This window comes from Xiphophorus maculatus, chromosome 4, assembly GCF_002775205.1.
Source record: "Xiphophorus maculatus strain JP 163 A chromosome 4, X_maculatus-5.0-male, whole genome shotgun sequence".
NCBI classification, from domain to species: Eukaryota; Metazoa; Chordata; class Actinopteri; order Cyprinodontiformes; family Poeciliidae; genus Xiphophorus; species Xiphophorus maculatus.
This window is the reverse complement of record NC_036446.1, coordinates 8,760,494-8,785,447: the sequence shown is the minus strand read 5'-3', so window position 1 is coordinate 8,785,447 and position 24,954 is coordinate 8,760,494. Positions and strand designations below refer to the sequence as shown.

General features: G+C 38.7%; 1 protein-coding gene across 1 annotated transcript in view; it reads left to right on the top strand.

Moving 5' to 3' along the window:
• nkd1 (naked cuticle homolog 1) overlaps window positions 1-22,885 on the top strand; it is a 33,565-nt gene extending 10,680 nt beyond the window's left edge. The window contains exons 4-10 of the mRNA XM_023332479.1: window positions 11,040-11,097; window positions 14,744-14,847; window positions 14,953-15,048; window positions 16,921-17,068; window positions 17,927-18,008; window positions 19,530-19,657; window positions 21,434-22,885. Coding sequence (XP_023188247.1) covers window positions 11,040-11,097; window positions 14,744-14,847; window positions 14,953-15,048; window positions 16,921-17,068; window positions 17,927-18,008; window positions 19,530-19,657; window positions 21,434-21,972 — 1,155 coding nt within the window. The 3' untranslated portion in view covers window positions 21,973-22,885. The remainder of the gene's footprint in view (window positions 1-11,039; window positions 11,098-14,743; window positions 14,848-14,952; window positions 15,049-16,920; window positions 17,069-17,926; window positions 18,009-19,529; window positions 19,658-21,433) is intronic.
• The last annotated feature ends 2,069 nt before the right edge of the window (window positions 22,886-24,954 follow it).

The window sequence follows — 24,954 nt, the reverse complement described above, 5'->3', positions numbered from 1 at the left end:
TGCTACCTACCACATTGAGCTCTCCAATCTTAATTCAAGTGACAGGGTCTAGCTGCAGCCTTTGTGTAAACTTTACTGTGAACTATCATCTGGAGCATTTGTAGAACATCTGATTATATCAGTCAGACTTTCTGATCCTCTGTTGCTTCTCTTTTTGAAGATCTTATAGTCTTGGTAGTAAGTAGTATAAACTAAGACTTAAAAACTTATATTTTGACAATTTTAGCTATATGCTTAATGTGTCATTACACAAAAAGTGGAAAAGTAATTCCTGTAACTTTGTAATCAGGTGTCTTCCTTTAAAATGGAAAGTTATTGTAGGAAAATCTTAGTTAACCAACAATTGTAACAATATGCACAGAAGACCTTTTAGAAAGACTTATGATGCATGACCTGACAAATCAAAGAGGTCTGTCATCTAATTTGGTTTTGGGAGAAGGTGCCAGTCACTTTCTTGATGCCCTTGAGATACTTTTCCTTGCTTATGTTCCTCTGACCCTTTACACCAGTTGAATCATTTGCCTGACCCCACCAAAACAAACTGAGAGAACATGGAGATCTTTGACTGATTACCCACAACAACCAGATGTTTTTTAGAATCATAGTCCATGACGTCAACGCTCAAAAACTTGAACTTTTGGACTTCAAATCTGTTCTGTTTATGTTGGATTTGTGACACACACCTGGACTGGACTGTAAAATTATGGTTTATACAGCCAGCTTACTTCCATCAGCGAGTCATGATTCTTTTGTAATTGCCATACTAGCAGAACCTTTTTAGGCGGATAAGATGAGGTTTCATGCAGTAAATACACAGAGCCATAATGCTTCATTGTTGTTAAGTAATAACTGGGTTAGTAGTATTGGATGCTACTAACCCATTTGCTCTTTCGTAGTTGTCATCACAATATCCTTTGTATGCTAATCTCTAATTGGCATATAAAGCATGAATGCATTTGTATTCAGCTACTAGATGTATCCTGATTAATACGATTGTACAGACAAAAAGACTTGTGCAACTATCCAATTTAGTTGTTGTATATCTAGTAACACGTTTTGCATTATTTTTGTCAATGATATTAAAGGACCATTCAACAGAGGGTGTTTTTCTGAGTAACGGTTGCACTGGTAATCACCTGCTTGCAGGCGCATTGTACATTTGAAGTAAAGTAAGTGGATGTTTTATTTAGACTTATTCAAAGTTAGTCAATAATGTATCAGAAACCTACAGTGGAAAACAAAGAGTTGAGTTGGCACACACCGGCAAGAGGCCTTTAGACTTTTGATCTCAAAGGTTCTCTTTTCACCTCTCTGCTGATATAGAGCTTTGATAAAATGCGTAATAAATCTTAACTGCTGTCGTTACATATTTTTCAAAGGCTAATAAAGGCTATTACATTAACTAACAGGTAGGGCTTAGCGCCTCAGGGGTTTCCAGAGCTATAAAAGCGTTTTTGTTGCAGGTGTAAAAGTTTTGTAAATGGGTCGTTAAAGTGTTGGCCAACTTCACACATAGAACACAAAAAAGCAAAAAGGGAGGGAGATTACTTCAAATCAGCATGTTTCTGAAACAGAGAGATGAGTGCTTTAAATCTCTGCTAATATTCCACGGAGCTTTTCAGGAGGCAGCCTTTGATGTGGGTGAGGTAATGTGACCAGGTGTGTTTGCAATGTAAATTCAACGTGGAGAAATGATTAGGGACTGTGCACAATCATTCTGCAAAAGAAAGGCATCCAGTATCAGCTTCTTGTTCATTTTGAAACAAAACAAAACAAAACAAAAACAATCAATTAGGAGAGAAACAGCTCATGCCTTCTAAGTCTCTTTTATGGCAATAACCCAAGCTTAATTTAATTCTTGCTGCAATATGACTGGATGCATTGCAGAGATGACTTCAACAAGAACAACACAGTAGCAAAAAAGACTTTTGCTAATAATACCCCAACTGGTACGAGAAGGAAAGTGTCTAAACTACATACTAAAAGATTGGACAGTTTAACATCTGCTAACAATGTTTTTACAAAGACAATTCATTAGATTTTTTTATTTGACACCAACAGGTGTTTAACCTATTTCTAACTTTTTCTTTAAAAATAAATCAACATCTAGATTTTTAGTGAGGCACATATCACCGTGTATTAATTTTAAAATCATTCCAAACCATTTATAGCAGATTTTCCATGTTGATTTAAATGTTCTGAAAAAGATTTAAGATGTTAAATAAAAGTGTGTCCAACATATTTAAACAGAGTAGCTTCAAAGATCAAAGTTTTACTCTCATGAGTTAAGCTAAAGAAATGTGTTCATGATTTAGCCATAGGAAATAGACGAGGGGAAAATGTCACACATCAGAGAGTTTGAAAGTAAAAACTGCTGGTGTTTTTAAAGATGAATTCAACAGCCTTTCTCACTTTTACCAAAAAATATCTTGGTGATTCCCAAGACTTTTTTGAAAATTTTCAGCGGACTGATGAGACAAAAGTGGATGGCTTTGGAAGTTGTGGGCACCGTTACATCTGACATCTTGCATTTCACAGAAAGAACATCGTGCTTGCAGTCAAACAAAAGGATAGGAATGTGATGTTATGCAACACCTGCATGTCTACCACTGAATGGCTCCAGAAAGGAAAAAAGGTTTTTGGAGAGGTCTGATTGAGAAGCTGTGTCATGACCCTAAATGGGCTGTTCATCATCAAAATCCCTCCCAAAGCTGCTGAGTTAAAATGATTCCTCAAATTAGAGCGAGTCAAACTCTTCCTCACCAATTTAAAAGACTCGTCCATGGTTGTTTCAAATTCTCAATGGGAATCTTTGCCACTGAGAATGATACTTAGGCTTAAGGGACATTTACTTTTCACATAGGGCAGCATTGATTTGAATAGCTTTTAATCATTAATATAAACCTCTTCTGGTGTTTACTCAGGCTATCTTAGAGTGGCATTAAAATGTGTTTAATAATCTGAAATATGTAAATGTGACAAAAAAAAAGGCTAAAACAGAAAGAATCTGAGGGAGCAAATGCTTTTTTTTAACCTTTATAAATTCTATAACATAATATGATTGCATGCATCTGTATTTGTGTGTGTGGGGGTGTGTGTGCATGTGTGTGTGAGGAGCATCCCAGCATGACCTTAACAGGATAAGGCCTCAGGCATGTGTGGACTCCTCAGACCCTTTTAGCTTTGTGTGTTGCTGACCATGGACGCTTTAATCATGGAGCTGCTTACTCCAACCTGCCTGGTGATGGATCCCAACTCCATGGCTATAATTTCCTTCCTGGGGTGCAGGAAGAGAGGCGAGTGTGACGTGACTGAAGGGTGTCAAGCATGGGGCCACCAAGTCTGGAAGGAAAATGTCCCTCTTTGAAGTTGCAACATCAAATCATAATGCTGGATCTTATTATTGGAAGGAAATTGGATAGGTCTATTAATAACGTGCTTGATTTCTATTTAGTTTAATTATGGTACTTTACTACGGAACAGCAAGCACGATTTTTTTGTTTTTTTAATCGCCCCCCAAGGGGTCTTTTTGTGGGCTCTAGTGTCCCTTTTTTCAAAGTAGGCTGACAGGAAAGGGGGAAAGAGAGGGAGGAAGACATGCGGTAAACGTCGTCGGGTCCGGGAGTCGAACCCGCGACAGCCGCGTCGAGGCCATGTTGCCTCTGAATGTGGGTCGCGCTAACCCCTCCGCCACCACGGCACGCCCGCAAACAAGATATTTGAGTGGGAATTTAATCACCTAATTTTGGCAAGTTGCTTCACAATAAAATGATCTATCTTATGTTTTGATCAACTGAAAGATGTTCAAGGCTCAGCATCAAAACATTTACAATACGTGACCTCTGGAAAGGCTTTGAATTTCTTATCAAAGGCATAAAATTAAACTTTGAAACAGAAAAGATAAAATTAACTTTTACCTGCACACTGCAGATGATATGACTGTTGTGCATTTTACCAGTTTGTTGTACAATTTTGAGCAGATGTAATGTAATACCTTGCCTCACTGGATCACATGATAATAAGGCTAGAAAAAAATCCTGATTTATATTATGTTGCTGAAGAGAAATGCATAAAGATCAACTTGTCATGGCTGCCACTGTGAAGGTGTTGTCTGAAAATCATCCCAATCTCCTGTTCCACTGTGTCTCGCGTCAGCTTTACTACGCTATATGATTATCTGAGATCTTTATTTCATGTGTGAAAACGAGCCCCTTTGAAGCTTCACTCAGAGGCAGTGCGTTGCTTCACCACCTCGCGTCAACACCTTCTATCTTGGCTCCATCTCTGGGCGTCATGTTTTACTGCTACGTGGCACTTTGAGTAAGGCTGTTTAATGTTGCTGGAAGGTGAAGAGTGCTCCAGCTTAAAGAAGTGGGAGAGCAGCCTGGAGCCAGGTCTAAACTGCTGCTTGATGATAACTCTTGGTGCTTTTTTTCCCTCTCTCCTTGAGCTACATCAGTACTCTTACCACATTTTGCAGGAGGGGCACCACTCCAGATTCCAAGGGTCGTGTTCCTTTGAAATTACCACTGGTGAATAAGTTTGCTCACTTCCTCTCTTGAGGAGTTTTGTGAGATATAGCAAACCTATAATCTAATTTACAGCTGTAAGCATAATAAGAGGTAAGTTTTGTTGCTTTATAGATTTGTGTTCACTTCAACCATACAAAAGTCCACATGCAATACAGCTGTTTGTTCTATTAATCAAACAAAATCAATCAGTCATTATATTTGCTAGGTGCAGAAGATTATTATTCTCAGAACAAACACAATGACAACTTCAGGCTACATGGAAGACCATATATCATGATTTTTCAAAATTTCTTTTCACTATGTACCTTCCAGTGGTCATAAAAAAGCACCAGCAAATTAAAAAAAAGTTATAACATTATTTTTGGCATGCCAGACTTGAGCATCAATTCATTACACATTGGCCACCCAAGACTAAAGTGCTCAAAGTCTCCAACTTTAATTTGTGTTTATAAAAGGAACAATTTTATGGTCATTTATCTAGTGAGAAAAATAAAGTTATCAAAATGTTAAATAGCAGTAACTTGGAGACATAGCAAACAAACACCCTATGGAGGGATTTAAAAGCATTCTGTTACCAGCCTGTCTGAAATTCCCTGCATGTGGCAAAACCTGTAATTTCTACTTAATTTATGGCACAGTAGTTATGCTACAGTTCTGACCAGCGTTTTCCTCTGATGTGCATAGTCATACGTCAGCATGTTGCTCATAATAACCCCTCATAAAAATTCATTTTATGTTAGCAAGCAATGCAGTGGTGGTTTTAACTTTTCCTTTTCACACATGATCAGTTTGGTTTTACTCGTGAGGGTTTAACTTAGCAATAATGTATATGTCATTATGTTATTCTAAGCACAGTGTCACACCACCAAAACATTTTAAGTTCAGCTAGAGCACAGATTCTTTGGCTCCAACACTGAAAAAGAAACATTTTAAAATATACTGACAACTAATGCTATAAATAATCTCCAGATTACTGATTACAATAATAAATTTATTGTTTGGAGAGAGAAGTAATCTGGAGATTACACAATCTGTGGACATCAGCAGGTGTTTTGTACTGACAGAAGACAAAAAACGGATTAAAAAGTGCTGGAAAACATTTTTTTAACAAGTGAAACTTTATGTTCATAAACAAACTGAGGTCAGATGCTTTGGTGATGCTCAAAATCTGAGGTGTAGCATAAACTGTGTTGCATCTTCTTTCCTCAGTTTAGGTTCCTCCTAAATCCTGTTCTTGTTCTGTGGTTCTAAATGATGATGGCATACATACTTTCACAGACATATGATTCTGGTGTATCATGCTGCACAAATGCATGTATTTGAATTTCATGTTTATTAGGTAAATTTTCAAATGTTATGTTACTGGATGGGATGTAAAACCAGCTTGAAAATAAATTTTCCCTGTTTAATATCTGGCCTGTTTGACGTAATTTCTGTTCATCTTTAACCATTGCTCTGACCGTTGGAATCCCAAAGGTGTATTCCTGCACCGGGTGGAGTACAGGGCAGGAGGCACCAGGCTGCAGCCTTAATGAGATTTTTCCTGGGTTTTTGATGGAGTGCCAGTAGTGCTGCCATTGCTCCGGAGGCCTGCCTCCACTGAGCCCTGGCGAGCGATCAGGGGGAGCTGTCGTCGGCCGCATAAATTGTCAGACTGTGTGGTGGGTCATGGAGGCAGACGGCATAGAGACTGAGAGGCCTTGTGGGACTTTCCCACAATCACACACAAGTACTTATTACTTGCACTTTAATGTACCCTTTTGCTTCAGTGACAGCCTCAGAGAAAAAACTTGGCCCACTGGAACCGTGTCTGCCGACACAAGTAAGGGAGAGCAAGAAAGATGCTAGAAGCAACTTAGTGTCCAAACTCACCAAGTCTGTTTCCTCCCAGCATGTGCTTGCTGTCTGGCTCACTTTCTGTTTTACTCTTGGTCCATACTAAGTGCAGCTTCTCTTTTACACAGAGCAGTCCTGTTTAGCTGTTTTTGTTCTGGATGAACTGAGCAGAATTTTTTTCTGATTTATCTTTACACTAGTTAGTGTTGGCAAACTCAAGACTATGCTGTTTTTACCATAAGCTTAAAGAGTTAAGATTTTGTGAAAAGTAGTGCTATCATATGTTGTCATAGGTCTGCTTAAAAATAGAATCCCTAGTGAAATATGGGAAGTTTTTTCTTTTTTACTTATTCTTTAGTAATGATTTCTTTGTATTATGTTGCAGGTGTCTATATATAAAGTGAGGACTGCAGTATAACATGAAAATTATTTTCAAAGAAGACTGAAAACTTTAAACCTAAGTTCAAATATTATTGTATTCCAGCATGTGGCTGTTAGTCATTCTTATAATTTGATGAGGGGTCAAAGTCTGACTTGGAGAAAACCAGTGTTAACTTTTGCACTCAACTAATTTGTTTTGATTAAAAAAGGCAGTGTTTGATTGCTCACTGTGGTTAGAGATTTGTGTTTTAATATTATGTCATTGCTTGGTTATTTTCACATGGAAGTTTGTTTCTGTAAATCTGTTAAACTCCATCAAACTCTAAGTTATATCATGTTTTATGATTACTGCTTCAGTCAAGCAAAGTCAGGATTATTTTTGACGCTGCCGTTTGTTTTGTTGTTGCTCCTCACGACGAATAATATCACAATCTAAATACTTTCTAATATAGTATCTAGCTGGTACTAAAAAGTGGTGGAAAAATTGTCCTAGATTTAAAAATGAAAGCCACAGCTTTGAAATTTAGTTACTATCAGAAATGTTTTGATGGATTCTTCTTCTGGATTCTTACCAGCTTCTCATTGCTAAAAATTATTCATGATTTGACTTTGTTGTGACTAATATTACTGTAGGAGAAAGGAATGACCCCATCAATGACTTTAATTCAGTCAGTGTTATTACTGCAAAATTTACTCATCTGGCTTAACCATATCCATGAAGTGGGTTATTGATGAATTTTAACTCTAGACAGCAAAGCAAACATGTTTTCAGCCCTAACGACAATAGTAGATTGTGGCCTGTGAATGGCACTGATGCACTATATTCAGTGAAGAGGTCCTGCAATAAATCACTTCCTTTGAAAGGAATTTAGCTACTTTAAAACACACAGGGGCATTTCCTTCTTATGAGTCCTAAAAGAAGCTCTGAAGAATCTGGCTGCCATTGAAAGCAAAAGGCTTCACGCTCTGCTTTCCACAGGCCATTAAACGCCATGTCTGGAAAATTGTTTTAGCTGGTCTCATGGGTAGTGAAATTTGTTAGTTTGTGTCCTGAACCAACCCTGCACCTCTGACTCATTGCTGGAGGTCTCATGGACAGATTTATTAAGTTGAAACAAAAAGCAGAAAGAAATGGACACCAAATCATCACCAAATTCAGTTTTTCTTACCAGCGTTGGTCTATGTCATGCATATATGCCTCTGCTGTTGTACTACTACATTTTGAGGTTTGGGTTTTCAGGGCACTGAAACTTCTGTGACCCCTGACTTTCTAAGGGTCCTACAGGAATCTGCAACTAGCTCTTTACTCTTTCCAAAGTAGATTAATGTCTCCTATATGACTGTGTGCAAGAATTATGAATTGGTAGCTACATTTCAAGTCTTGCCTTAGATTCTCAACCAGATTTAGTTTGGACGTTTTTCTTTGGGCTATCATGACACGTAATTATTATTTGGTCCAAACCATTCCTACAATGTTTCACCATATAAGAGCTGTTTAGTGCTCTTGTTCATTTTAAAACTGGACTTTACATACCTTTGTTCTGTAAAGTTTTCAATAAAGGTCAGATTTTTGGAGAACAAACCTAGCTTTAAAAAATTTGGTTACGGTAATTTGTTACAAGTCATATTTTTGTTCTTTTACAGTAAAAGCAGGAATATTAAAAATAATCACGGCTTATTTTTGTGCGGTTTGGCATTTTTTCTCTTCTGGTAAGCCTCTGCAAAAGCTTAAAATACTTGAGCTATGCCTGTCAAGTGATATCATGACCAATGATTTTTTTAATTAATAATATTTGTATTTCATGGTTGAAAATGATTTATTCTAGAAGAACATGTTTGTATGTGTGCATTATAGCATGTGTTTGTGCATGGAAAGTGTAAAAAATGTGATTTATTTTGTTATTAATGACCAATGTGAATCCTGATGTATCCCCAGTTTACTAACATTTGTACATTAGTACGTTGTCCCCTTTTTGTCCCTTTTTCTTATGACAGTGTCTAACCTCTTAAAGGCTTTAAAACTCTTAGAAACACAAAAATCAAATTGAAGATGAGAATTTCTTAGATTTTTTTTTTCTTTGTGAATCTTCAATCTGAGCTGCCATGCAAGTTTTACATGTTTCCCTGTATTAGTTGATTGCTAATATATACGTTTGCCAGGCAAAGGGCTGTGATTATTTCTGTTGAATTGGGTGATTGTGAAAGTTAACACAGGTTATCTAGTATGTCAAAGTTTAGAAAGCTAATTGAAAATGTTTAGGTAGTTAGAAGGCTTGGCGTGGTTCACGGTTCCCATCAGAGACTGAGGGGTTTTGTGACGCTGGAGATTTGCTTTACAAAATATGATTTTGTGCAAATATTGGAGTGAATTAAAAATAATATTGAACTAAACCAGTTCCAGACTGACACGCACAGCACTGAGGCTAAAACTTCTATAAGTTAAACCAAATGCAAAGCAAGGCAATCTATTCTACATCTGTATTTTCCTTTCAAACTGAAGCAGATAAACATTAACCATTGCTGAAATTATAATGATATACAATATTTATAAAGAAATAGTAATAGTATTTTAACACACTATTCACCACTTATGTTTAGGTCAGTTCTGTTTTAAAATCCTGAGAGACTCATAAAAATCTTGACTTGACATCACAAACAGGAAATACAACATCCCAGCTGCTCGTTTTGGTGCATCAGCCTTTATGTCTTCATTCAGCACTAGTTATTCTCTGACTGTGGCCACCCACAGCACTACACTCTGGCCACCATCAAACCCAGAAGGTCATAATAATAATATCTGACCTCCTTCCGTCCTGGATCTCATACTCTGATATGTAAACCATAATTTATATGAGGACGAAATTGACTTTGAACTTACATGGCCATTCAAGGACACCGTTAACATAGTTAGAGATCACTTTACAAAGCTAGTGATAGAAACCTGTTTTTATTATTAACTGTGTTAATAATTATGATTTCTCAAAATATAACAACAGATGAGTATTTCATTTTGATTGTTATAAAATATTTAGTGTTTATATTTTGATAAACATAAAAATTGCAGATAAACCTACAGGGAATCTCTTTTATTTATTGTAGTTATTGTGGTACCATGTTAGAACTTGAAGTAGTTTTTATTTACATCACTGTTTTAAAAACTTGTAGGCAAATAGATACAGTGTTTGTTGATTAGGGAATAAATGTCTTATTTGTTTATATTCAGATGCAGCATTTTTCCTTAAATAACCTATTTACACGATCTAGTAAAAAGTATCTACGGTAAGCCTTTTGAACTTTTACATGTTGCCTTATGTAACAAATAGAATTTTAAAAACATTTTTGGGTGATTTTATGTGTTAAATAAACAGTCTCCGTTGTATTTGGCCTGCATCCAACAAATGTGTGCTGGAAAAATAATACTTAATAATACTTACTATAATAATCAGCCTAAACAAGCCATGGTGGCAGCATCATGCTGCCAAGACCCTTGATCTGTATTAGCATTGCTGTTGACAAGGAATCCAATCCGAGCAAGAATGGGCAGAAATTCAGTGTTTTGTGTGCAAAATGTATTTATTTCCAGCAAAATGTGTTCAATGCATGGAAGTTTTGCAAATACATGCTTAGGCATTGTTGTTTAACCAGCGATCTGAATCTAGGACTAGCAGACCGATTGTTTACATCAGAAATGTTGCTGGTAGATCTTTGCCTGCGTGTGAATGTTTTGTGGTTGTCAGTATGTGAGTAATGGTTTTCCAGCCAAATGACTGTAGCACCACACGGATACTGGAGCCAGATATTTTCCACAGCTAAGCCTGTGGATCACATGTCCCTCCAGTCTCTGTTGTATGCACCAACAGGCATGGTGTCCCAAGTATGGATAAAAACAACCCGCCTGGACGTATCCTTCGATTATGATAGTGAGCCACAGAAATAGCTTTACTACCGGACCTCTCACTCAGATTCCAGTACAGTCAGAGACTGTGATTTAGATGCTTGTTTCGTCATCTGAAATCTAACTGCCAATCTTGTGCTCATTTTGCTGGAGTCCTGCAATTACTGTGCCTTTAAACTTTCCACTGCTGTTTAAGCTCAGCTTGCAGCTGTCAAATTTTGTTCATATATAGATATGCGAAAGCTGTAATTTAAATGCTGGCATTTTGTTGGTGATGTAAGGGCAACTTTTTGAGAAGACTGATCTTTGCTCTTTGTTTGACATATGTAATGACTTCTTTTACATGAGTGCAAAACATTGATTTTGTATATCTTGTTTTTATTCTGTCTCTGTAGGACTCATTGGTTGATGCGTGTGGTGAGGGGATCATTGATGAACACTATCGTTTAGAAGGTAAGCCTGATTCTCATGTAAAACACCAACCCATTTCATTGATTTTGCTTCAGTTTGCACTTTTAATTATATATGTACATTAGTTTTCAGTTAGCAAATAACAGCAAAGCAAACATCAATATAATATCTCACCAAAGCAAATGTTTTCTCCCCTTTTCTCTCCTGAAAGCAAACTAAAAATAGAGTAAGTTAATAAACAAATGAGCAAGTAACATGATATCAATTTCCACTTTAATTCAGTTTTATTCAGTTCTGTTGTTGATTAAGTTGAATTAGTCTGTCACCCGTTTTCCCAACCCACTCTCTAATGTCTCCTTTAAACTCTCATGTTGCCTTCTTCTCAAACGCCCCCTTTACTTCTTATCTGCCACTCTTCAGCTGCTGTAGGCAGAGTGCTTCAGTTCCTCCGTTTTTTTCTCTGATGTGATCCTGGATTAAGTGCTCTGGGAGGAGAAAGTCTCCCTCCCATTTAAAGACAGTGCTGGACGTGAGGTGCAGGCTGATATCTACCATTTAACGAGGCCGGCCCAGAATTTGGAAGAAAAGCAAAATAAATTTGGCCTTTGCTTTAGTTCAGCTTCCCTGGGTTGTACCAGAAAGAGGAGAGATAATGTGTCTTGGTCAAAGCTGTCCTCCCCTGAAGACAGATGTTGCTAATTAGACTACACTGCTCTATTCATCCCATGAGATTAACAGGCAAAGTGAAAATCTGGGAACTTTCCTGTCTTTCTAAAAGTCTCAATCAGTCAACTACACCTTGATGCCTGTTACCAGCCCTTAACCTCCATTGACTTGTTACATAACAAGTAATAGTTAACACATAGAGAGAACTATGAAGAACTCCTGCATGATTCACAGATAACTCAGTGATATTAAAAAGTAGAGCAAATTAAAAAAACGGCTATGGAGAAAATACAGAAAGCCAGCACAAAAGAACATCAAGGGGAGATGAAAGACTTCTTTCTTTAAGGCAGGAAGAAGTACATCCGGAGAAAGTTTTTATGGGGATTAAAAGACAACTTTTCTGCTAAAATTGCGAAGGAAATGAGATGAAATCCGAGATGAAAGAACCCAAAGGATATGTTGCAAAATTACTACCTGGATTCATATGCAAAAGCACAAACAGCCTTTGAAGAACCTCAGTAATTGAAATAAAAGTTATATTTTGAAAGAAGTTCTTCAAATGCTGGACATTTTCGTAGTAATTTACCGCTGTCGGTGTTTATGAGACCCAGTTATGTCTAACACGGCATTTCAAATCAGCCGACTCCTCATGGTACGTGGCAGCTCTCCCAACCTGCCATGGTTTGCATGTGTGTGAAAAATAGTCCTGCACGTGTGTAGAAAGCTTGGCGGGTGCCAGCCTCTGCTGTTTTCGTCTCGGCCCTTGGATCTGATGTGCGGTCAATTCCTTGGCTGTAGTTTCACTTGTAAGGAGCCAGTTTCTGTCTGCGACGGGGAAGGGGTCAGCAAGGGAGGAGGGTGACAGCAGATTACTGTTACTCCTCCCGGAATTTCATTAGCTCCAAGATAAGTATCTCCTCGCCATATTGAGCCTGCTACTGAACAGATTTACCCTTGCACACAATGTTCCCTTTGAGCACCTCAAACGATCAGACAGCAGGACCCCAAGTGTTGCTCCTCTCCAAAAAGTTGGTAAAAGCTCCCTGGGATGAAGCCTTTCATTTCTGGCATTCTCCCCCACCCAGGTCCGCTTTGATCTTCGTTGGATCAGGAGGAAAGAAATTGGTCTGTTGTGTCTGCTCTATTGGCGAACAAACAAACAGCGTTTCAAATTTGACTTGGCTTAATTAATTAATGATTCTGTTTTACAGCTGGTCTGATCCTCTTCCAAAAGGTTTGAGAATAGAACTTCAAAGTGCGGCAGGATGAGAGGATGGGGGAGAAGGGCGTGGTCTGTGTGACTTTATGGGTGTGTGCTGCCTCTGTTTACTGTGAACGTACTGCATAGGTTTTTAATCCATGTTAAATGGAGCTGATAAAGCATCCTTGACTGAGACAAACCTACAGAAATCTGCAAGGATCGAGCATGAAAATTCCTGCTTAACTGTAAGTTATGTGGACTTGTGAAGAAACCCACATATAAGTGTAAAAGAAAAATACTTTAACAATTTTAAAGGGGGGCAGCTAATGTTGCTGCTTTAGCTCTGACCCAAGATCCACCATGATAAGACCATTGAAATATAAAAATCTTTGTAACATTTTGATCCAGCATGACAAATAGGCATCCATGTGACATTGAATTATCCAATAGCATGCCAATGTGATCTGTCACTTTGGACATTTTAAATCAATCCCTTGTAATGAAGAAAAACAAGGGTTGCACAAATAAATTGGATTATTAACTCCACATTCATATAATCATTCATATAATTCATTGGTTATTGCGCAAAAAATATTTTGATTTTATTCCAGACAGTGCCTTTACTGAGTCTCAAAAGGATTCATTGTTCTATTAGGAATCAGAGAGACAAATATGTTAAGATTCTGGGTTTTTCCTGACATACTGTTCAAATCTTTAACTCAATAATGTGCCTGCTGTGTAAAATGTGACCATCTGATCAGTGTTTTATGACTCTGGGTCTGCCATCCTTCAATGCTGGTTTCCAGTGACACCTCTACCATGGTAGTAATTGGCACCAGCTACATTGGACTGAGTTTGTTAGGGTCATTTGCTGTCACTCTTGTTTCTTTGTTTATGCAGTTTGCTTAACTTCACTGGAAGGCAACAAACATTTAGGTCTGTCATAAAACAAAGAATGAATATATGGGGAAAAAAAATCTTATGCTCATTGTTAGGTATGATGGAGGATGGTGATGCTGAGGGCTTGTGTGTCTTATGCTTTTTAAGTCTGTTAGTTTATGTCATCACAAGGTCATTGAATTACCAGGGCATTTTAAATAGAAATGTTGTAAATTCTGCCTGAAACTGGAAAAGTGGTAACCACTGTAAAAATGTACCTTTGTCTCTTTTAGGTTATAACTAATATAAATTAGTGAGTCATATTTATTTATCCATTTATTATATTTGTAAGTTATCTCATTTACTCTGGAAGCATAAATGTGAATTCAGTGCTGGTAGAGGCACCTGAAGGGAGTTCTAGGCATCACATTTTTGAATCTTTAAAAGTGTTTCAGCCTGACCACACTCTGTCTCAGATCTGTTTTTCTCTGATTGATGACATGAAAACTATTTGAACTGTGAGAGCCAAACTGTGCTTTGATTTCCTGCAGCCTTTGAGCAGGGTCATGAATACTGTAAATAACTATAAGTTCTGTGGATCTGAGCATCCCAGAAAAGGAAAAGTAATGATCTCTGATTTAGTTGTTTAGTAATGCAAAAGTCCTTGAACAGCGATTCTGCTTATAAAACATATTATTAATAAAAAAGTTGGAGAAAAAAGTCAGATTTGTGTTGTACATTTTTGCTCTAAGGCAGGCTTTAAGATGTTCTACATCTTAATTTCAGCTGCCAAACGTGGAAGCATGAGCTTACAAGTAAAACTATAAAGGGACGACATGTCCTCAGGTTAAGACTGCACCCACCGTTTTTGTCCGCAGGCTCTCCCTTTTATCTTTGTGCCCGTGCGCTCACTACTGTGTGCGTTTGTGTGTGTTGCCACAGTGGCTCTACCCCCGGAGAAGACAGACAGCTGCTGCGTGGAGGAGAAGATGCAGGAGAGGGACAGCCGGTCTCCCGCGGGGCCACAGAAACAGCTCCAGTTTGAAGTGAGTGTCAACGCGGAGCGGGAGGTTTATCACTTCCCCCTGCGGGTAAAACTGGGCCAGTGGCAGGACTTGCTCTCACATGCGCACTTTCTGAAACTGTTTCAGGAGCTGGAGTGTGCTGTGTCTGTGGAGGAGGACAACAGACAGGAGTGGACCTTTACCCTCTATGATTTTGACAACAATGGCAAAGTTACTAGAGAGGTAATATTTACTTAAAACAGCTAATTGTAGCTCTTTTAAAGGAGGTGAGGAAGTCCACCCCAATGTTTACCACCGGCATTCAGTTTGAGGTTTCAACCACTGCATTACAGAAGCATTTCTTTTATTTAATAAAAAATATCAATATTCAACCTCATCTTGGAGAATAAAAAAATCCATGTTGCGTATTAACGCTTAACCACCCCCAAATAAAACAAAGCCAGAAGAAAGTAGCATTCACTCTAGATTATAGCCAAATCCAGTGAAGGCGCTGCTCAATGTGGCCTGTTTCTGCAGGATAGAGATCTGAGAAAACATCCAGAAAAGAGTTTTTTCAAGAACAACTTGAAACGGTGAAGAGAGACTACAGCACTCCTCTGTGTGGCTGGTTGTGCAGTTTTTTGGTTGCGCTGCCTGTGGCTCTGTGGCTCCTGAGATGGCAGACAGAGACTTGGTAGGGGAGAAAAAGCTTTCTCTTCCACTAAGATGCTTTTATTAGTCACTTCACTGAAGAAAAAAGTGAAACACAGGAAGCATTTATTTTATTGTTTATTTTTTTTGTTTACTTGATTTATGTATGAAACCAGAATGGAGCTAGTCCCTGAATAATTTCAGAGTAGTACACTGAATATAGTTGAGTAATTTGAGTCTTTGTGGGGAAAAGGCTTAATTTTCAGAAGATTACTGGAAGTAACTTAAGTGTTAAAGCTGTTTCTTCCAAAGTAAAATAGAGAAATGTTACCTTAATTAATAGTTAATTTACCTTATGAATCGTATACAGTTCATAACGTTCATAATTCCTGCATAGAGGAAACACAAAATTGGTGGCAGGCCAAATAAATATGGAAAAAAACAAAAAAAAACGTAATCACACACTGAAAATATTTGTAAAGTTCATCCTTGAATATAAGATATTATTTTTATTTAAAATCTTTTTCAAAAAGTTTGTGATGCAAAAGATACTTAAAAATATTTCACCTTTCACCTTCTTTTATGTTTCATGATTTCCAGCATGTGAGCATTACTTGATACAAAAACATTACTTGAAAATAATTAAAACAAACAGATACGTTTCCATTCAAAAGTATTGAGACTTCTTAATTTTTTTCTAAGTTTTTGTCAGATGCAATGACAAATTCTAACACATTTCATTCATATATTATGTGTTAGACCGACACTGATCAGCAAAAGTGTGAGGTGGAAGCAAACTATACCTGAGTTTCCTAAACAAACATCTGAATAGTGTGGTGTGCAAGTGCACTCAGATCTGCCCATGAAAAACATCCAGTGCAAGCAATTGCTTTTAAGCATTATTGAAAAGTTGAAAGCAAGGTGATTATATGAAACAATCTCATACAGTTTGAACATTTCAGGGAGCTGGCCAATGCATTATGTGCAAATGGAAAGCTTATGTTACTGCAAACCTACTGAAACATGAGCATCCACAAAAATGTGTAGCCCAGGAAAGAAGAAGTCGAGAGACAAATGGTGAAACTGCAGAGATCCACAGCTCTGTCGACAGAAAAGCCAACAGTTCCACACTCTAAAAATATTTGGTTTATATAGATAATGTAAAAAAGAAAGTTATAAAATTTCTGTTTCTAGTTTAACCCCAGTTGTTTCAGTTTCACTTGCATAATTCACAACAATAGAGGCCATACATACATATATGAACAAAAATGTAGGCCAAGCTTTTCAGGTTTTTATTTGTAAAATAATTTTGAGAATTAGGTATTGTTTTCTTCCACTTTACAATTATGCTGTACTTTGTGGTTGTCTGTTATAAAAATTTACAATAACGTCCATTGAGTTTTGTGAAAAGTTAAAAAATTTTTCCAGGCCACTCTCAGATTTAGCCCCTGTTCTTCCCTACAGGACATCACCAGCCTGCTCCACACCATCTACGAGGTGGTGGACGCCTCGGTCAACCACTCTCCTGGCAACAGCAAGACTTTGCGGGTCAAGCTCTCTGTCGCTCCAGACTCAAGCCAGCGGTGGAGGAGCTGTGCTCAGGGTACCACAGGTAAGTGTCACGTTAACTCAGTGTGGGGCAGCTGCTGAGAAAAAAGGCGCCTCTGGAGTTCCATCAGTGGATCTGTGCTGACAGCTCACTCAGAGACTTGTTTGTTGTCATGCAGAAAGGCGGTCGCTTCAGGCCTGTCAGAGCTTTGTTTCCTTGCAGTTTCTGCATCGCTCCATCCCTCCCACTCAATGGGGTTCATTTTTAATGATGGGGGGTGACTGCGTAGAGAGAGAGACAGAGAGAGAGCGCCCCCTCCCCTCCCTTGCCGCCTTCAAATACCCTAAAAGAAACCTTAAGAGATGTGCCAAGTCCTTTTGATAACCACAGCCATTTTTCCTTTTTCCAGTACTCCCCTTTTTTTCCCTTTTCTCCCCCTCTCTTTGTCCTCCTTTCTCAGAGCTGTGGGGAAAATATAGCAGCGTTCGACGTAACTTTCCTCACTGACTACTTGGCAAACAAGTAGTCAGAGGAAAATATCTCAAAAAAGTATATATTCCTGAGTGTTTGCGTCCTATTGTTTTGTCTATAAATATCTGTCAGGAGATTCAGATGGAGGAAGCTTTGAAAAGATTGCCTTCATGCTAATTTCAAATCGCATCAGATCCCACATCCTAATAATACTATTGCTGAAACCAGCCTGGTTTTTATGGTATTCTGCTCCTTATAAGAGGCTGGGAGTTGAAAATAGAATAAACGAAGCACTGTTGTTTTTCCTTATCTATAGATCTTCAAAGTGAAACCCTAAAACAAAGGTTGCTTTCTTTTGAGTTTTGTGTGCCTGGTGTTGTGTGTGGGTGTGTGTGGCTTCTCTGCATTGCTCCCTTTGGTAATAGCCTCTGTGTCTTTGTGCATTCTCAGACATGTCCCACTCCAGGGAGAAAAATGACAAGTGCATCGATGATCTCAAGAGTGCGGACAAGAAGTCTCGAGCGCTCCTCAGGTAAACCCAGCTCCTCGTAAACTCACGTTCTGGTGCCTCTGGTGTCTCTACAATATAGAAACCTTACATCTGCATCCTTGTAAATCCAAATTTCATCAAAACGTTAATTTATTTGGCTTGCATCTAATGAAACACAACATTTAGTTTATCAGAAATTTAAACATTACATAAGGTCAAAAGATATTTGAATAATTACATAAGACCTGTTAAAGTGATTTATAATAAAAATACCACCACTGAAATATTTATACACTTCTGTCAATGTGATGAAGTGTAAATCCTGTCATGTCCTGCTAAGCATAACAAAAGGAGCAAGTACAAAAAGAAAGTCTGTTACTCTTGGTCTTTACTGAAGATCATTTGTGCTATTGAACTGAGGAAGAAGTTGTAAGTTTTTAAGGAGACGATGACAGAGGTTGCCTTCCATGGCAACAGCTTGTTATTAAAGTCCACAAGCTGAATCCGACTCCTCCCTGAAACTTTACCAGCCAATTTAACCTGGGTCCAAAGTCTGGTTTATTGGCCAGAGATGACTTACCGCACTGGCAGTGATACAAAACATTAAAACAAAATATTCAATAAAACCTCTATCTCAGATGAGACATTAAAGGTTGCCATAGTATTAAGTGCTCTAAAGAAATCCTGGTAATGGCTGTTCTGACTTTGGACTTGATAACACACAGTGGACCAACACCAGCAGATGACATGGCTCCTCAAATTATCACCATCTATGGAAACTTCATCCTGGACTTCAAGTCCCTTGGATTCTGTTGCTCTCCACTTTTGTTTCAGAGTTTGGGAGCTTTGTATCCAAATCAAATGCTGAATTTAAATTGAAAATATGACTTTAAAACACTGAGCAATTTTCTTTTTAGCAAACTAAAGACACTTCTGATGTTGCATGTGTTTTATGAGTGATTTAACAAAAGATGTGACAGCTGTAGCTGATGTTGATATGTTAAGTTCCCCCAAAACTAGGTGTGCAGTTATCCATGTTGCTGATTCACATTTGTTTCTGCCACACTTTTCCTTCCACCAAATTTCATGTTATTGTTCTTGGGAGAAAGATGTTTTGTCATTTACCATGCTCATAAAAAGTTCCAGTTGCAGCTGTATGACTGTGGAGGCCATAGCATTGCCATCACATAAAAACACACAGAAATAGAACTTACTATGCTTGAAATGAACGACTTTATGCATAATTAATCTAAATAATTTACTAAATTAAATTTTTGATTAAAATTATGAAAATGCTTTTAAGTTATATTCTTATTTATTGTGAAGCACCTGTAAATCCTTTTCTTTATGAAGATACAAATGTCCTGTTAGTTAGGAGTTCCAACCTAAATAATTTGTTTGCACAACAAAACTTCTGTTGTTTTTCTTCTGTCCACATTCAGTGACTTGAGATGTAACAATTCCAGCTCTGTAACAGTTGTCCTGCCTCTACCTGATCACAAGCAATGCTTGTTTATCTTCCCCAAACTGCTTCCTAATGAGAGGTGCCACTCATTTCCACAGGCGCCACCACAGCGACCACCACACCCAGTCTGGCTGCCAGCGCCACTGTGTGGACGAGAACCTGGAACGCAGGAACCACTACTTGGACCTGGCAGGCATTGAAAACTACACGTCCCGCTTTGGAGCTGGTGAGTGCACCGGGGTAAAGACGGGTGGGGAGGGCGGGAGGCAGACCATGGCTCTTTGAAGCCCGTCATTACTGCCGCACCTGCTTAGAGCCATTAGGTGGGACGACCAGCCTTCTGCGCACCTCGCCAGCACAAACATCTGGGCTGAGGCAAGCACAATACATCGAGTGTTTGAGGGGAAAGTCCATCAACAGGATGGGGTGGTGTGAAGGGAAATTTTTAAAGTTGAAAAAGTTTCAGCCTTGATCTGCCAGTCAGTGATGACATGCCATTATTGTGCTGTTGTAGGAAAGTGCTAACAGGAATTCATGTGTCTGGGATCTCCAAAAGGAAAATAGCCTGAAATAAGATTAGAGAGTTTCTGCGTTGAGCTTTACACACCTAATTTGTATCTATCTATTTTGTGTAAATGTAGAGCCAGACGAGGTGTGTTTCCAGAGGCAATGTCTGTTTGTTTGTCTGTGATAAGAATTACACAAAAAGTCCAGGTTAAACTTAAGAACACAGCTAAATTTCTAACATCTGCGACTTTGGTAGACTGTGAAGATGAAGAATAGATATCTGGAAATTCAGATACCTCTTTTTTTAAACCAAAGATCATAAGAAAAATATTTGAGAAGCAACTTAATTTATAATTAATCAAACTAATATCTCTGAGTTTTTTTCTCTTTTAACTACTGCTGAAAGAGGAAGCTTTGTGATTAGGAAACTCAACAAGTAATTATTAAACTGATGAAGCATTTAACATCTACCAAGAGATTTATGGTCTTTTAGGAATCTAAAAAGAGTTCTGATACTTTTATTATTCTAGGACGTATTCTAGGAAGTTGGGATAAAAAAAAAATTAAACCAAGGTTTGGAGCCACTGTTAATGGCTGGCAAGGACATTTCATACTACACAAAAAGTAAAGTGCAGAACTCCCAGGAAGTGTTTTTACGTCTCACACTGCCTCAAAAGACCTTCATATTTGAACACCATGCAAAAAAAAGGGTTCTGCTTAGAACAACAATGTGCAAAAACTCTCAAACCAAAACAGAATGTTGTCATTTTGTCTGGGAGTCAATGCAATCAATTGTCCACTTTCACTACATGCTCGTGGAGAATGAATTCAAAGTCAATATCTCAAAATAATCTGAAATGTATCTGCAAGTTTTTATTGACGGTATGTTATTTTTAAAAGCCAACTCAGTTTGCTGTAAGTGTACTTCACTTTTGTGATAAGTGAAGAACTCTCCCTAGTTTTGATCTATAAACCCACCAATCAACAGCATGAACTGTGATGCATTAAAGATTTTGGTTTTAAGGTCACTGAAAGCTTTGCAGTTATATTAAAAGTAGAAATTCAGACAGCAAATTATTTTAGTATTCACTAATTCAAAATTGATATTAAGTCAAACAGAAAGGAGTGAACTTTTCACATGTTGATGCTACAAGTATTTTTTTTAGTTACAAATGATCAAAAATCTAAAGGATCCAAAGGAATGCTATGTTATGGCATTATAGACAAAAATATTTTCTCATTAAAAAAATTATGTATTTGTTTATTTGCATTTCTTAAATGTTTTGTTAATATTGCATAAAAAGGGTGAAGTGATTAAATGAAAAATTTGCATAATGTACTAATTTGTTACCCAATTAATCATCAGGATAATTGAATACTAAAATTATTGTTAGTTTACTTCCCATGGTTTTGACTGCCAACATCAAACAGTTTAGTCAAGAAATAAATGTTTTGTTGAGAGTTGTTTGGAATAATATCATTGTCTCTCTCTCAGGGACAGGTCCTGCTGCAGAACCAGCAAAGGTAGAGGCTCAGGCTCGCTCATCCAACCAGGCCCGTTCTCGCTCACATGAACCAGAAAACGGACACCCCCACTCACACCACCGCCGGCTGCAGTCGGCTGTGGACACTCCTGCTGCAGAGAGCCTTCACCCAGCCCGGCCCAGAGGCCAGGACTCCGGGCGGCATGGCATTCGCTCTCCGAAGACTCACAGCCGCACACCCCCTGCACAGAACAGTGGGAGGGTGATGAGGAGTCGAGGCGCCCCGCCTCCGCCGGCTCTGCCCTCCCAGACTACCCCTCATCAGTCATCTGCCCCCTACCGCAAACACAAACAGCGATCCAAGGAGAGCCAAGGCTACCGGGCCTTAGGCTCTCTTGGCTCTCCGGGACCTATAGTGGAGAAAGAGCAGGTCAGGGACCTCCCAAGTGTGTTGCTGTATGAGGGTGGACTGGCACAAGTGGTGCAGCGGCATGAACATCACCACCACCATGAACACCATCACCACTACCACCACTTTTACCAGTCCTGAAGCTCTGGCCTGCCTGGGATGGCTCAGCGCCCCTGCATTACCACAGAAAACAACCAGGCCAGCAGACTCTGACTGCAGCGCTGCACCTGGCAGCACAGGCACAGGACATGGGGAGGACATGAGGGCGACGGCCAGCGTGTGCCAGGGCTGGAATGTTAAGTAACCAGTGCTATAAAAATGTTGGTCTGACATACAGAAGCTTTGGTATGCAGTAGGACAGTGAGTAAAAGCCCATGTTGAGTAGCTGGACTGAAAATCACATGAAGGCTCAGGAGGCAACCCGGTTCAGACCCGCTGACCTGTAGATCATCAGACCAGCATCCCAACGCTCCCCAGACCACTAAGTCAAAAGGAAGAGGAGGAACACGACGAGGAAGCTGTGACTGTAATACAAAAATATATGAAGGAATATGGGCGACGAGCAATTTGTGAAAAATTTGTGTCTAAAACAGAATGACGGTGTGCGCACATCTGAGCGTCACGACACTGGTGTGTGTTGGAAACCACTGAAAGTGTGCTCAGAATTTAAAGCAAACTCCCCAGCATAGTTTTGAAGAAAATAAAATAACCCGTAATACACTGTAGGCATAAAGGGGGAGGAAAACTTTGAAATAGTATAATTTATCCCAGATCCACTTCTACCTCTGTTTTTTATCCGAATTGTTGTTCTGATAGAAACGTTAAACAAGCATTCATTTTCAAAATCACTTTTAAACTTTGTTGAATGAAGATAAATCATCTCACAAACTGCAGCTCTGAAAACTAGAAAGCCTCCTCTGATTTATGAACTAACATTTGCTGTACATAAGGTATTTATACTGTCATCGATTTTATAAGCTTTATTCATGTATTCATTGTGGAAACTACATTTTTATTATGACCACTAGGAACTTCAGTAAAACATGTAATTGAACCCTGTCTCAGATTTCCATTAATTTCCTCTCTGTTCTAACTTTTACACCTAACTGTAACAGAGTGATGTCTATTACTCTAATCCAAAAGCCGGGATGTGGAACCAGTCTTCCAGATCCGTTGCACAGATTTGCTTAAATTGGACTGTGTTTACCGTAATCTTATTCTGTTAGAGGGTGAAGTTTTCATCAGTCCAGATAAAGTTTGACGTATGTGTCATTCTCTTTTGTCTTCACATATTGTTTTTATTCAGCATGCAGAATGTTGGCACGCTGCATTTTGGCATCCCCCCTGACGCCGTGTCCCATGATCTCCTAGCTGCTCCCTCTGTTTCCACCCCATCAGCCTGCACCACGGCTGTCAGCAGGTCTTTCGCTGCGCCGCCATGTGTCCTCACTGCTCAGCTGACAGAGCTCTGTTTGTGATGTGGCGGGACGATGGCTCTCTCAGCTGTCTCATTCCTCTGGTGCCGATTAACCCTGGAGCCCGGCTTGCAGACTCCACTGAGCCCATAACTCATATCTCACGACTACTGCCATGCTGGCAGTAGGAACGTTCATCCCGTCCCAGTTGCCCTAAAAAATAGATGTTGAGGGTACCCTCGCTTTCAAAGAATATGTTGCTGTAACTTATTTGTGCATTGATTTTTGCTCTTTTAGGCACATCTGAGTGTCATATTAGCAAAAAAATAAATAATAAAGATAATCACACACTTTTATTTTTTCACATTTTGTCATGCTGCAGACACAAACTTAGGATGTCCTGTAATGAATCAACACACTGTGCAATTGGAAGGTGGAGGGAAAAGGTTAGAGTCTTTACAAACACAGGCCACTGAATCAACTTTTCTAAGCAATCGCCGGAGTACCACAGGAGAACCCACACATTTATTTTTTTACCTTTATATTACCAGGATAAAAAAATCCTACTGAGATTTAAGTTTTAAAACAGTTGCATCTGATGCAAGTTCCTTACCAGTCAGGAAAGCTGGCAGCCATTATTATCAAGCAATAATGGCTGCATATTTTTCATGGTAAAAAGCTCACACATGACATAAAATATAACCACCTGGCTAATAATTTGTTCTTTCCCCCTTTGAGGTGAAAGCACTCCTGGCCCATTGAGGCATGGACTCCTGACCCATGAAGGTGACCTGTTGGTGTCTTGCACCAGGATTTTACAGGTGGAGATCCTGTAAGTTCTGTAAAAGGTCAGGTCAACATTTTTTCAGTTCACCGTTTAAGGCATTTACATACTTGGAGAGTTTTGTCTTGGAGAGTTATAGTTTTTAGATATTTTAAGGTGAGTAACATCGTAATAGCTACATCAAAGTCTTATGTGTTTCACTGATATTGGTCCAAACTAAGTCAGCTGAGAACAGAATAACTTTCAGTCCAGAAGATATTCCAGAACATAATGTGGATTATATTTGGTATATAGTTGTCTTTTGTCACTTTTATGGTTTTTTAGTGCACTTATATTTTTGGAAACTCTTGCTTTTTCAAATGTCAAGTTATGAAAAGCTTTCATACTTCAGCAGTTAAATTAAGAGGGCCGTATTAGGATACATTTTTGCTGTGCCCATGTAAATTGTTATTTTTGTGTTGCTGGAACACAATGCATTATGTTAAATAATGGATTCATTTTGAACTTCCCCACTATAAATATGAAAGCTTAAAAACTAAAATGATAAACAAAGAACACTGTGATATTGACTTTAATGTGGGGAAATGAGAAACTGCCATAATGTGTCCTGTTTGTTTTGTTTCCAGCTGATATGCAGAGAGCTTTGAAGTGTGGATTGGCACAGCAGGGTGTTAGCTTCTGCAAAGGAAGGATGCTAAATGTTAAGGGATCAGGGGGACATGAGATAGTCTCTTACCAATATAGACTGAAAAAGGTTGAAGAAAAAAAAAACAAAGCAAATCCAGTGATAAGATACATCTGTTCCAGCGAATTTATGAGCCTTTAACGCTTATTTCCCTCCATGCTGGATAAGTGGCTCCCTTTCTGCAGAGAATCTTAGAACTTCAAAGCAGATTTGCTTTGGATAATGCAAATGATCAGAAT